The sequence below is a fragment of the Aegilops tauschii genome, chromosome 2 (genome assembly GCF_002575655.3).
Source record: "Aegilops tauschii subsp. strangulata cultivar AL8/78 chromosome 2, Aet v6.0, whole genome shotgun sequence".
Classification (NCBI taxonomy): Eukaryota; Viridiplantae; Streptophyta; class Magnoliopsida; order Poales; family Poaceae; genus Aegilops; species Aegilops tauschii.
In genome coordinates this window covers 490,992,353-491,006,449 of record NC_053036.3, presented here as the reverse complement: position 1 = coordinate 491,006,449, position 14,097 = coordinate 490,992,353, and the positions used below count along the sequence as shown (strand labels likewise).

Here is a 14,097-nt window from a genome sequence, read left to right as displayed (position 1 = left end):
CGTCAAATTCCACAAAAGAGCCTTTCGGCTGCATCCCGCAACCTCGTCATAACGAGCCGGCCGCAACAACCACCGGATCTGGGAGGCAGAAGATCCTCCCACTCACATGCTGCAGCCACCACAACCATTGCCACCAAGGGAACCACCGCCGATTGCCAACACCGCCGAAGCGCGCATATCATTGGTTACAGAAAACATGCACATCGGCCATGTCACACACCCGCAGCACTGCATCGCCCCTTGGCGGCCGCCAGATCAGGAGGTAGAACGCAAGCTCGCTAGAGTTGGTTGAGTCGCGCCCACCATCGATGAACGACCACTGCACCGGCAATCACGCGCGCCATGCCCCAGGGCCGCCACACCGAGGACAATGATGCCCCGCACTGGCATCACCCATCGCCTCAACCACCCGTTGCCGATCTCACGGATCTCCGTGCCGAGCAACAAGGTCGACTCACTGACGCACCACCCCTAACCGCCACCACGTCCGTCCTTCAACCATCGGGCACCAACAATGTGCGGAGAGCAACGCGTCGTCCACCACCGTACAGGCCATGCGTGAGGACAAGTCGCACCGGGCACTGCCACTGCCACGAGATCCGCCATCCACAATGGAAGGAGGCTGAGCCTCAGGGGCGGAGCCAGAAAATTTAGCCATTAGGTTCACTCATTGACTCATTAGGATTTGGTACAAAAAAAATAATGTGAAGCCTAATTTTCCACGGTCTTACGGCACCCAAAAATAACATAAAATAGAATTATGATATTACTTATCCCACATTTTTTACATTAAAAACCGAAGAGTGCAAGACACGTACCGGTTGGATGAAATTAGAAAACCACTTGTTTAGATATTACTCATGCCGAAGTATAAATGAAGGAGGAGCAAAATTAATTCATAGCTCGGTTATAGCTTCTCATTTTCCTGAAGACATTGGAAAAAGAAGAAGTTAGTTTGATAAGCTTAAAATAAGTACTATTGATAGAAAAAAGATTGATGCTCGTATAGTGTCCCCGCTTTTAATTTCTCAGCATATTGACAAGATCAAATATTGCATCATACTAATGGTAGAAAACATATCTTTCTTCATATGGCAAATCAGACAATCAGTTATGGACTTATCACCCATTTTATTGTGTAACTTTTTCTTGACAACATTAAGTCTCCATTGAGTATCTTCAAATTTCTCTCCGTGGATAATAAAAAAATAGACAATCGCCTGTAAGGTCCCTTCGCAAAATATATGTGCATAATCCCATTTTCCATCTTAGGATTTCTCATGTGCATTGATATTCTGTTCCGATCAGACGTATCATAAGGCAACTGATCTAAATTAATTTATCTAAGTCTTTGGAAGATTTACTTGCAATGACATTTGACACACTTTGTCTACGTCTAGTGGGAGACCTGGACTTGCCTGCACCATATTGTCTGGATTTGTCGATTGATTTCTCTCTGAAGAATATTGTTCCAAGTCTAGATCAATTGAAATCCACGAACGAGCAATAAGCATACTAGGGCATAATAATTGCCATGCCAGACTATTATGCTAGACAGAGCACAAAAGAGGGGAAAATGTAATGATCTGATCTCACGGGCCAGTACCTTAAATTTGGAATTCAATAGATGGCTTGCCGCCGTTATCTACTTGCTTCAGGGTTCGACGTCGGAGGCATGGGCAAACAATGGAGACGAGAGAAGAGAGGCTAGATGTGAGTTCGGGAACCGAAGGCGTGGCGGCGGCTGCGTGGGAAACGTACGAGTACAATTCAGCATAGAGAGACCTGCGTACTAGAGCACCCTGACCAAGGGAATTTGCTTATGGGCCTTTCGGCCTTTTTGCCTATCCATCGTTGCATTATTTATTTGATGGGGTCAGCCTAATTATTTTATTGGGTTCAGGCCTAATAAGAGCCAGGGGAACTTATGGAGCAATTATTAGTGAGATAAACCTTCGATTATCTTTTTTTCTTTGCACTTTTGTTTTTGAGAGTCATGCTGTCAATGTAGAAGCACACAGTCTAGCCAAGTTTTCATTTTCGAGAGGCCCGGGACGTCACGTTTGGTTTGGTGTACCCCATGACCTCAGATGTATCTCACACCGTGTGGACTTTCATGAATAAACTTGATTTTTACCCCTAAAAAAATGCACCCAACGCTACAACGGTAGCTCCGCCGCTGCTGAGCCTCATCCGTGGCGGCGGAGATGGGACCCCCCTAGTCGCCAGTTGCGGTCGACGCGGGGTTAGGACCTGCTTCGCGTATATTTATTTCCTGCGTGCACGACCTAAATGAAATTGCTAATTATGATTATATTAAAATGAATATGCAGCTACTTATTACCAACCAAATGCTTAAAGTACACAAGCCTTCATAAATTTCTGTTATTGTGAAAAAAGAATTCTCATAGGCAAATAGAGCTGAAATAAAGCGGCAATCCAAAACGTGAGACGGGAAACCGTCCGCGCAGCCCCGCGGGCTCACATTATCTGCAGGCACTCCCCTCCGCAGCATCAGCAGCGGCTCGAAGCACACATAAGCGCGGCCACCACAGCGCTCACCCACGAGCGCAGGCGGCAGCAGGCAGGGAGGGAGCGAAGGCCAAGGCACTCACACACAGCAGTGCAATGGCCGCCGAGGCACTCCCGCGGGCCGCCGCGCCGGCGCGCCGGCCGTCCGTGGCCGCCGCTTCCGCCTCGCGCCTCCTCCTCGGCCACCGCCCCTTCCTCGCGCCGTCCGCGTCCCGCTTCGCCGCCGGGCGCGCCGCGGTGGCCGGCCCGGCCGCCAGCCTCCGCCCGCGCCCGCGCAGGCCGCGCCTATCGGTCGTCGCCATGGCCGGCAATGGTGAGCGAGCCTCAGCTGGTCACTTTTGGCATTCCTGTCGAGCCCGTCCCTTCTTTAGAAGTGTTCTCGCTGTAGCGCTATTGCGCTAGTGTGCAAGCCTAGGCGTGGGTTAACAAGTGTTCTATGCAGAGCCCGTGTTTGATGAAATGACCAAGAGACTTCTGTCAAAAAAATGACCAAGAGAGTTCTGTCTAGAAAATGACCGAGTAGAGGCGCTGCTTTATAAAATGACCAAGAGAGTATCTTCCATTTCTATGAGTTGGAGTGGATTACAAGCCAGTATATATGGTGAATTTAGGTGTGTTCTTTTGGATAGTCATTAGGTGCTTCACCATCTTCACAAAGGGAGGAGATTAGAGCAGTGCCCGCAGTGGTGCTTACGGTTGTTAGTGGGCTCTGCTGGATAAATAATTAAGTAACATGGATGAAATGCTATAATGCTCAATACTTGCTGTAAAAGCAATACTGTATTTCACAATTTCTTATTAGTTATTAGAGTTGGTCTGTAAAATGTAGAGTTGGTTTTTTTTTTTGCGGGGAAAATGTAGAGTTGGTTTGACTGGATGCTAGAAATCCTATGGGAAGTAGTACAGAGAAATCCTTACGAAAAATTCCTATAGAATTCAATCCTATGAATCAAACAGCCAACATAGGAAAAAATCCCAAGGATTATAATCCTCCAAATTTCCTATGAAAATCCTTTGAATCAAAGGAGCCCTTAGTGGGATGTCTGGATAAGTGTTACCAAAGCACTTGCAGCTCCTTTAGAAACTGCAAATCTTAACGAGATTTACTTCCTTTTAAACAGAATAATGAGCAAAACATATGGCAATTATGTCTGGGTTTTTAACTGAATTAGGATATGTGTCATGTATCAAAGTTTATTACTCCCTCCGATCCACAATAAGTGTCGTGGTTTTAGTTCAAATTTGATGTATAAATGTATGCCTGTTCTTATTATGGATCGGAGGGAGTATAAATGTATGCCTGTTCTTATTATTAGCACTTAACACCATATCCTTCAAGAGAACCATGGGTAAATATATGATGAAGGAAAATGGAGCCCACCTTATTTACTGCGGTGTGTAGGAGCATGCTTTTACTGTGCAACAAAATCATAGATTCTTCAAACTCTTTTGACGGGCCTATTGAGACACTGTACAAGCAAAAAAGAAAAACATGATATAACGTACGGAAGTTCCTCATGAAAGTTGAATCTATAGAGCTATTAACAATATATGAGAAATAGTGAACCTTTTTTCAAGGTATAGTTCTTTAGACCATGACCAATTTTTAAGATTATGGAAGCTTTTCTCCCCAGCCTCTGCACCAATGAAGGATGCACACAGCCAAGGATCCACCAGTTAACGTTCTGAAGTCTGCAAGCCACTTGAATTATTATTTTACACTTGCATTTGCCAGTCCCTCGCCATTTCCCCTTGAAAATCAATCATTGTGTTCAGCTTAATAACTTAAATGCTTGCTTCTTTTGATTCTATACCCAGATCGCCAAGTGCCTTTGGAGGATTACCGCAATATTGGTATTATGGCTCATATAGATGCTGGGAAAACAACAACTACAGAGCGCATTCTCTATTACACTGGAAGGAACTACAAAATTGGTGAGGTTCATGAGGGAACAGCCACAATGGATTGGATGGAGCAAGAACAGGAGAGAGGAATAACCATTACATCTGCAGCAACAACTGCCGTCTGGGACAAACATAGAATTAACATTATTGACACTCCTGGGCACGTCGATTTCACTCTTGAGGTTGAACGTGCTCTCAGGGTGTTGGATGGTGCTATATGTCTCTTTGACAGTGTTGCTGGGGTAGAGCCACAATCTGAAACTGTGTGGCGCCAAGCAGATAAGTACGGAGTTCCAAGAATATGTTTTGTAAACAAAATGGATCGCCTTGGAGCTAACTTCTTTAGAACTAGGGACATGATAGTGGCAAATTTGGGTGCAAAACCTTTGGTGATACAGTTGCCGATTGGTTCAGAGGACAATTTCCAAGGAGTTGTTGATCTAATAAGAATGAAGGCTATTGTATGGACAGGGGAGGAACTCGGTGCACAATTTTCATACCAAGACATACCTGCTGATCTCGAAGAGTTGGCTCAAGACTATAGACTTCAGATGATCGAAACTATTGTTGAATTGGATGATGAAGCTATGGAGGGCTATCTAGAAGGAAAGGAACCAGATGAGGCAACTGTGAAGAGATTAATCAGAAAAGGAACAATAGGTGCCAGCTTTGTCCCCATTTTATGTGGTTCAGCCTTCAAAAACAAGGGTGTCCAGCCATTGCTTGATGCTGTTGTTGATTACTTGCCATCACCACTTGACCTGCCACCAATGAAGGGTACTGACCCAGATGACCCGGAATTGATTCTTGAAAGACGTCCTAGTGATGATGAACCATTTTCTGGGTTAGCTTTCAAGATCATGACTGATCCATATGTGGGGTCACTAACGTTTGTCCGCATATACTCAGGGAAGCTGATCGCTGGTTCATACGTTCTCAATTCAAACAAAGATAAGAAGGAAAGAATTGGAAGGCTTCTAGAGATGCATGCAAACAGTAAGGAGGATATAACAGTTGCGGTGACCGGTGACATAGTAGCTCTTGCTGGTCTGAAAGATACTATTACTGGTGAAACACTCTGTGACCCAGATAATCTTGTAGTGCTTGAGCGTATGGAATTTCCCGATCCTGTCATTAAGGTTGCTATTGAACCAAAGACCAAAGCTGATGCTGATAAAATGGCAAATGGACTGATTAAGCTTGCTCAGGAAGATCCATCCTTCCACTTCTCTAGAGACGAGGAAACCAACCAGACTGTTATTGAAGGAATGGGAGAATTACACCTTGACATTATTGTAGACAGATTAAAGAGAGAGTTCAAGGTTAGTATTCTGACTAGTTGTATTTATGCAGCACATACCCCACAATTTCTTCATGTTTATATTTAAGTTATACTCCCTCCGTTCCAAAATAGATGACCCAACTTTGTACTAACTTTGTACTAAAGTTAATACAAAGTTAAGTCATCTATTTTAGAACGGAGGGAGTATTAATTAGGTCATCAATTGCATCTATGTGCCGCGCTAGACCTATGATTCATGCTATTTCCTTTCTATGCTTACACTGTCCCTTTTCACCAGCTTTGTGAAGCTATACAATAAGATTGTAAAATGTTTACTTGGCTAATTTGTGTGCCATGTATAGTTTGTTAGCTATATTATGCCATCATTTCCCACTCAAATATCTTACTGAAAACTTCAGAATTTCGTATCAAAAGTTTTTCGGTGATTCGGTCACAACCGCCTTAACCTGAAAACAGTTGCATTCTCTCTCATGTTAACTTACACTCACACAAATTGCCTGAACAGGTTGAGGCAAATGTTGGAGCTCCTCAAGTCAACTACCGTGAAAGTATTTCCAAAATTGCAGAGATTCAGTATGTCCACAAAAAGCAGTCTGGTGGTTCAGGGCAGTTTGCAGATATTATTGTGCGGTTTGAACCTATGGAGGCTGGAAGTGGGTATGAATTCAAGAGTGAAATAAAGGGAGGGGCAGTGCCAAAAGAATACGTACCAGGCGTGATGAAGGGGATTGAAGAAAGCTTGCCCAACGGTGTCCTTGCTGGTTACCCAGTTGTGGATCTAAGAGCAGTGCTGGTTGATGGCTCCTACCACGATGTTGATTCAAGTGTCCTTGCCTTCCAAATTGCAGCCAGGGGGGCCTTCCGTGAAGGATTGAGGAAAGCTGGCCCACGACTCCTGGAACCTATAATGAGGGTTGAAGTGATTACCCCTGAGGAGCATTTGGGTGATGTTATTGGTGACTTGAACTCTAGAAGAGGACAAGTTAACAGCTTCGGAGATAAGCCAGGTGGACTTAAGGTATTAAGCAGTACTCCTTTATGACCTTCTATTACTACTAATACTACCTTGACCAACACTATAACAACATGAGTAAAATTGAACAAATTGCAGTATGATTATGCATTTATATTTGATCTATCTAATGTACTAATTTTGAGTCTAGTGCACCAAATCTTCCTGCCGCACTTAACATCCATTGTCAGCTATAGCCGAGCATCTACATTCCATAACCCTTTTATTCTTTTTCTTTTTTGGTCGAGAGATAGCCATTTTATTCTCGGAGTTATTTCTCCAATTAGACTTGTAGTTTGCCAGGATCTGCTGTCTGAAATATTTCTCGAGAATTGAACTTGCTTTGCTGTTGACTGCAGGTGGTTGATGCTTTCGTGCCGCTGGCCGAGATGTTCCAGTATGTCAGCACTCTGAGGGGAATGTCCAAGGGGCGCGCGTCGTACACAATGCAGCTTGCCAAGTTTGACGTTGTCCCACAGCATATCCAGAACCAGCTTTCTGCGGCAAAAGAGGAAGCTGCTGCTTAAATCTTCAGTATTCGTAGATAATATATATGAGGACGGCAGAGCAGGTGAGTATAGGACATCAAGGTGTATGTAGCTTTGTAGTGTCGAACCCAGTGGGTGATATTATTTGCCATTGTTTTTGGACCTGATAATGTCCATAATTTTGCAAGCTGTTATAATTTCATAATGACCTTGTCAAGTTCTCACAAACGAGAAAACAGTTCGTTATAAATTTTGCCTACATGCTTCAGTCCAGTATTTGCTGTTTTCACATCCGCTGCATAGAATTTGCTTGCACTTGCATATTGTCTCTCTGTGTGTCTTCACAACTCATTGTCATTGCTGATATGAAATGCAGTACAACACCAATCGTGTAAACATTAGTCTGGGACACAATGCCCTCTGGTACGCCGAGGGCGTTGGGCTGATTTATGGCCCTAGTAGATAGCAAAAGTCAGAACAACAGGAGTGTGGCTGTTACGAGGCAAAAGGTTTTGAAGTTCAAACAACTGACCTCTTGTCTAGAAGCATTGGAAGCTCAAAAAGAACAAGCTCGAATAAAAAGACATGGTTTGATAGAAACTTTAAGTGGGTATCAAATAAACTGGAATGAATGGTATCAATTTCTTCTTTTCTATACTGAATCTGCTTCGGTATCTCTTTCTTCCTATAGAATATCTAGTAACAAGAATATGAAATCGTAAATAGCGAAAAATTCTTGTCTTGCGCGGTCCAAGTCTAAGGAAATAAAAAAATCGCTTATACAATTTCATCTACATCGAATTTATATATCAGAATAGCGGATAGAGGCATCATTAAAGGAGGGAATCTGAGTTAAGTGCAGGTAGTTCACAAAGTCTTGGGAGCTTTGCCCGCGCCCCATGCGAGAGCCTGAGACCCAGGACGAAACCTGTTGTAATCGAAGTTTATTATCAATGCGATGATGCCGAAATCTCCCCCAGTTGAGTGATGTATCTAATCTAATCTAATCGATGCTAAAGTTTATTATTGCGATGATGACAACACTGATTTTTGCTACATGGTTTTTTCAGGACTCGAATAAGAAAAACAGTTAGAATTGGAGTGACATATGTCCTCTTTAACCCTGTGGGGTGTTACTAGGATTACAGAACCACAGAAATTTAGATTTGACAGCTCAGGAAAACAATTTGATTTGTAAAGAGATTTTTTGTGGATGGCAATTCTCTCTCTTTTAAAATAAAGTGCAAAACCTAGGAATTCATGGATCCAGATCCTCTAAAAAAACCTGTAAATTTATTCGAACTGAGCCCTACGAAGAAGTGAACAAGAATCATATTCAAGTGAAAAAAATATATATACGAAATTGCTATGGGTCGAGCCTCAGAATAAGGGGACATGAAAAGAAGAAAGAAAAAGCTCGTCTTCAAGATAATCACTGCACTAATTTAATCAACTCAAAATCCTCAATATACAGTTCCTCGAGTTTAATCCAAGACCTGAACTAATTAGCGACAACGATGTCTAGCGTGCTGTTGCTGCTGCTGGAGCCGTGGTCCTTGGCGGCGCCTCCGCCGAAGAAGGGGATGGGCTCGGCGAACATGGAGCTGACCGTGTTCTTGATGCACTCCCAGTGCTCGCTGGCCTGCGCCTCCGTGAACTGCTTGTACTGGTCCTTGGCCCGCTCCATGAGCGTCGCGCCCTCCCCCACCGTCCACTTGAAGCACGTCGACGACGCCGCCGGCGCTTGCGCCTCCTTCTCCGGCACCGCTGCCGCCCCCTTGTTCTCCATCAGGCCCGAAAAACTGACGCCAAGAGAAGAAGACGATGTCGCCGGTTGTGGTTGCGTTGCTTTGGTGCTGGTGGCCATGGGGCTGCGGAGACGTGGCTACTTATATGCAGGGGAGGTCGGGCTATCCAGAGGAGAAAGAAACAAAGAGAGATATGTAATAATAATTGGATAAGAACACAAAAACTACTGAGTCCGGATCATCATCATAGAAGAAAACAGGTAAACACGGATTCTTAGCTTTGGACTGGATCACAAGTAGAAACGGACTCTTTTCTTCTCCGATGAGATGATGATTTCCCAAGTGCAAACGGGAACGGGAATCTCCCTGTTCTTTCCTTGTTCTAATCCCCTTCGTTAATACTCCCTGTTCCTTCCTTGTTTTAATCCCCTTGTTAATACCCCGTTCCTAATTATAAGTTTTTTAAAGATTCCAATATAAACTAGATACGAATGTATATAGACATATTTTAGAGCGTAGATTCACTTATTTTGTTTCGTATGTAGTTCATATTAAAATTTCTAAAAAGACTTATATCTAGGAATGGAGGGAGTATTTAACAATGTGCCAGATGGCCCTCCATTCCTTTTCCCCGTCAGTTCAGTGATGCATGTAATCACCTTGATAAAGCTTATCGATGTGATGATGTGGAAATCACCCGTAGTTGAGTAATGTATCTAATCTGTGCTCCTTAGTTGAAGCTCAACTTGGTTCGTTTCGTTTGCTGGAAGTAGTGTTTTGGGCCACAGTTCGAAGGCACCGGAAGCCATCTGGCAATACAGACAACCCCCTCCCGACCCCCTCAGCACCGCCACCCCAGGGCGGCGCCAGGGGGATCAGATCCTAGCGCCGCCAGCCCTCCTCCCCACAACGGAGGATCCTGCTGCCGCTGCCGCTGGTGTTGGCTGCGGTGGCGGCGGCGCCGAGGCAGGAGGCGGCGGCGGCAACCACTCAAGGCGGCTGGTGCACCTTGGGTTGCGGGCTTCGCACCGTGGCCAGGGCAGCTCCCTGGTTGCGTGGCGACAACCGACGACCCCATGGCTGGTGGTGCTGGTGATGGGGGGGCATGGCGGCGGCCGCGGATCTGGATCCCACCCAGATCCGTCGTCAATTCTTCATGTGGATAATCGACGGCGTGATGAGGGCTCCAGTGAGGGGATGGAGGATCTCCGCTGAGAAACCGACAACGACATACGTCTTCATGGCGAAACTCCGCGCGGTTCTAATCAGCCGCAAGATCGGGACGACGCGGCTTTCGGTGAAAACCGATCCTGACTGCGGTCTTGGCGGACGATGGCGGCGTCTCTGACGCCGTTTCCTTCTCGAGGCATCGTTGTTGCGGGTTGCGTCAACTAGACCGGGATGTTCCGGGGAAAACCATAGATCTGGGTCTACCGGATCGGACGATGACGGCGCCTTCGGTGTCGTTCTCCCTCCTGATGGTGTCGTTTTGGAGCAAGTGCTAGCTGGAGGGGACAAGAGGAGGAGCGGTGTTACATCTACCACAAGGCCGACGGCGGATCCCGTGGCATGGCGCTGTAGAGTTTCGGGCACGGGCATGTGTGGATGGATACATGCAGGATGGTGGCGTTATCTGGCGCCGTGGCGGCGTTGACAGCAGGCCTGGCAAGGTTGGTGCGTCCGTATCTGCTCTGGAGATGGATCGGTGAAAGACGGCGACAACGGCTTTTGAGAGTCCGCGCGGACCGGAGTGTGACCCAATCCCGGCATTGTGGCTTGGTTGGGGCATTCGGCTTTAGATGTTAGGCTTCGGTGTGATGTTTGTTTGATATTCGACTCAGGCATTCATCACCCCTTGGGGATAGGAGTAGCACAGGAGTTGCCAACATAGTGACTTTAGGCTTACTGATGTATTAATTTGTAAGTTCTTTGTGAATCTCTACCTAATAAAGGGGTTATTGCTTCTGATAGTACGTCATGGAAATTACCCCCAAAGTTGATATAAATTACCCACTATGCCACCTATAAGTGGGAAAAACGGTTCGCTTGCTACATGGGTCGTTATTTTTGGTTTATATAATGTGCGATCCCTAACTAAACATAGCTACACACATCTTAAAAGAAAAACATAGCTACACAGCTAGCCCACCGGTCAGATCCTTACTCCACCACCCAGGAGACCTGAGTTTGACCCTAGCCCTCTTCTTTTTCTTTTTCACTTGTCTTTTAAAAAAAAAATCCAATACTTTTTACAATATTCATATCTTTTAAACTCTAACTCCAAATCTAACATGTTATATATGAAAATCGTTCAGAAAAATATGTTGATTTCGAATATGCTATTATCTTGCATGATACTCACTTCTAGAATAAAGTTTATGATGCAACCTTAATTAGTATCTTCTCTAAATAGGGTATTTTGGAAATGCGTATTACATATGTATCATATCCCATTTAACTTAAGTAGATATGATAATTTAATGCTCTCACAAAAGATAGTATTGGTACTATAAGGGGTGTTGAGTCCTACTAGCAACCATATGCTAAAGGTTACAATAGGTACATAGTCATCCGATTTTCCATCGCGCACAATAAACAAAAGATGTACACTTAACTGTTGATACAAGCTTTATGTAAACAAGTGGCTTAATGTTGATCTTCATTTTTTTTAAATTGTGCCCGTAAAGATTTTTGAAAACACTTCGAGTTAACTTGAAAAATCATCCAATCATTACCTTTTTGCGCAACACCACTTATCATGTTGTTTATTGTGTAAAGATTTCAAGCGCTTTGCTGATATCGTCCAGTGTGTATAAAGGAGTGTTTTTATTTCCATTGTAACGCACGGGCATGTTTGCTAGTAATTAATAAAATGGCTGCATGCATCGCCTAGATGCAGAGGCTGGAGGTATATCCTAAAAAAACTTGTCTCGGGGATCATGATGCGAGTTGTTAGGATTTGGTTTTGTAGTAGGTGAAGCAGCATTGTTTGGGACGACCCTGCAAGCCGCTATAAGTGATTATATATCATTAAACTGTCTGAGGTGATGCGTTTTTGTTGGATTCTTGTTGTTGCTTTGCCTCGGACGAAACTCCTGCGAAACACCGTATTCGATTTTTTCAGGTCTGAAAAAACATAGCATTGGAGTGACATACGTCCTCTTTAACACTATGGGATAACACTAGGATTATTAGAGAACCATAGGAAAAACTCATTTGTAAAGATATTTGGGCGGATGAGAATTCTTTTAAATAAAGTGCAAAACTTATGATTTCACAAGGATCCAAATCCTATAAAAAATCCAGTAATTTTCTCAGCATCGAGCCCTATAAGAAGGGAGCACTAATCATATTCAAGAAGTAGAAAAAAAATATCATACCACAAAATTCCTATGGATCGAGCACCAAAACTAGCATCAAAACAACAATCACATTGAGAAAAAAAGAGCTCTTCTTCGACATAACCACTAATTTAATTAAACTCAAAATCCACAGTATACAGTTCCTCGAGTTTAATCCAAGACCTGAACCTAACGACGGTGATAGAAGTTCCCCACAGCTAAAAACAAGGCCCATGATCCTCATAGTAAAGTAGCAACGATATATAGGCCATCTAGACACACGACGACAAACGAACGTCGATGATCGTAAGCTTGAATTGACAGGAAGAGGTCCGCCTTATCTGAGGACTGCGCTTTGGCGCCTTAAGGCACCTGCCTTTGTGCTTATGACATGTGAGCTCACATGTCAGTGACCCAAAGACATGTGCCTTTACGGCACTGAAGCTGCATCCCTTATCTGGAGTAGCCATAACAAGTGACAAAGAGTCACTTTCATTCTTGACAAAGGAACGCAGCTCGGGATATTTTTCTTGGATAAGATCTCCTCACACCAATTATCAACGCCAAAACAATAATCACAGGAGGCCACTTCCTTAAGGCTTTGTTCGGTTAATCCCAACCCCAGGTGGATTGGAGGGGATTTGTATGGATTTTGGCTTGCAGGGGATTAATTCCCCCTCAATCCTCTTCAAATCCACCTCAACCGAACAAGCCCTAAATGGGGAGCCACTTGGGAATATCTTTCCACCAGAACGGTAATTCTAATTGACCTTGAGGGGTAATATTTTTCCCGAGGCAAATCTTCTTTATTAAAAAAATAGGCGCTTGACAAGTAGGGCCTTGTTGTAGCCACATCCAGTATTCCAGGCCCACTTTAATTTTTAGGCCTACATACCTTGTCCGAGGCTATCAAAGCAATGCCAAATCCTATTTGGCGCCCGTTGCGCCCGATACAGCTATTTGCACAATCGGGCGCACACCCCCCTCCCTTCGTTCACTACTAACGGGCCGGCCCATCACAACGTTCGCTATAGCTTTTTCTAGCGCAAAAAAGACCGCTCTCGGCGGAGAATCGAACCCCCGACCAAACGCTACTTGAGACGACTCAACAACCACCGCGCCACCAAGCTTGTTGTGATAACATACATCTTTTCTACACTTTCTTCTTTTGCCTTTTCTTTTTCCCTTTTTTTAAAATTCGAGAAAATTCTTTCTTCACTTTTTTTCCGGAAAAATGGATGAACTTTTTGTTTACAAATTCAATGAACTTTTTTCATAATCGATGAACTTTTTTCAAATCTGGCGAACTTTTTTTCAACTTCGATGAACTTTTTTTTGAATCCGATGAACTTTTTTCCAAATTCGATGAACTTTTTTTAAATTCAATGAACTTTTTTCAAATTTGATGAACTTTTTTCGTATTCGATGATTTTTTTCAAAATTGATGAACTTTTTTGCAAATTCGATGAACTTTTTTTCGAATTCGATGAACTTTTCCTAAGAACCAGAGTATGTACTGTAGAAAACCGGTTGGTTTTTTCCTAAGAGAAATCATGACATAATGTAGCAATTTTGGGGAAGAGAAAAAAAAAACAAGCGATCGAGCATGCTGGGTGAACCAGCGATCGAGAGATCGAGTGGGCGGCTAGCGAGCGGGAGCCAGCGCGCGTTGCTGGGCCAAGCCCATGCAAGCAACGCAGCGGGCGCTGGGTTCGCTAGCGGGCCCTGGTCTTTATTGGTTTTGGGAACCTTCTAGAAGGTTCCTGAA

General features: G+C 44.2%; 2 protein-coding genes and 1 long non-coding RNA gene across 3 annotated transcripts; 2 read left to right on the top strand and 1 right to left on the bottom strand.

Annotated features, from left to right (window-relative positions):
- Positions 1-2,446: 2,446 nt before the first annotated feature.
- Positions 2,447-7,513, top strand: LOC109765880 (elongation factor G-2, chloroplastic). The gene is made up of 4 exons (XM_020324646.4): positions 2,447-2,845; positions 4,351-5,759; positions 6,246-6,758; positions 7,112-7,513. The coding sequence occupies exons 1-4, from the start codon at positions 2,629-2,631 to the stop codon at positions 7,277-7,279; spliced, it is 2,307 nt and encodes a 768-aa protein (XP_020180235.1). The 5' UTR covers positions 2,447-2,628; the 3' UTR covers positions 7,280-7,513.
- Positions 7,514-8,053: 540 nt separating this feature from the next.
- On the top strand, positions 8,054-8,493 carry LOC141041738 (uncharacterized). Its single transcript, XR_012203158.1, has 2 exons — positions 8,054-8,219; positions 8,311-8,493. It is a non-coding gene; the product is annotated as an uncharacterized lncRNA (long non-coding RNA).
- Positions 8,494-8,613: 120 nt separating this feature from the next.
- On the bottom strand, positions 8,614-9,200 carry LOC120973625 (uncharacterized). Its single transcript, XM_040399498.3, has one exon. It carries the CDS (start codon positions 9,105-9,107, stop codon positions 8,742-8,744), a length of 366 nt encoding a protein of 121 aa, XP_040255432.1. The 5' UTR covers positions 9,108-9,200; the 3' UTR covers positions 8,614-8,741.
- Positions 9,201-14,097: the final 4,897 nt, after the last annotated feature.

What these genes read in the sequence shown, in the direction of transcription:
- LOC120973625 (XM_040399498.3), bottom strand. Translation starts at nt 9,107, where the DNA reads ATGGCCACCAGCACCAAAGCAACGCAACCACAACCGGCGACATCGTCT.
- LOC109765880 (XM_020324646.4), top strand. Translation starts at nt 2,629, where the DNA reads ATGGCCGCCGAGGCACTCCCGCGGGCCGCCGCGCCGGCGCGCCGGCCG. An exon ending in GATTAAAGAGAGAGTTCAAG is followed by an intron (nt 5,760 to 6,245) that starts GTTAGTATTCTG and finishes TTGCCTGAACAG; the next exon opens with GTTGAGGCAAATGTTGGAGC. An exon ending in ATAAGCCAGGTGGACTTAAG is followed by an intron (nt 6,759 to 7,111) that starts GTATTAAGCAGT and finishes TGTTGACTGCAG; the next exon opens with GTGGTTGATGCTTTCGTGCC.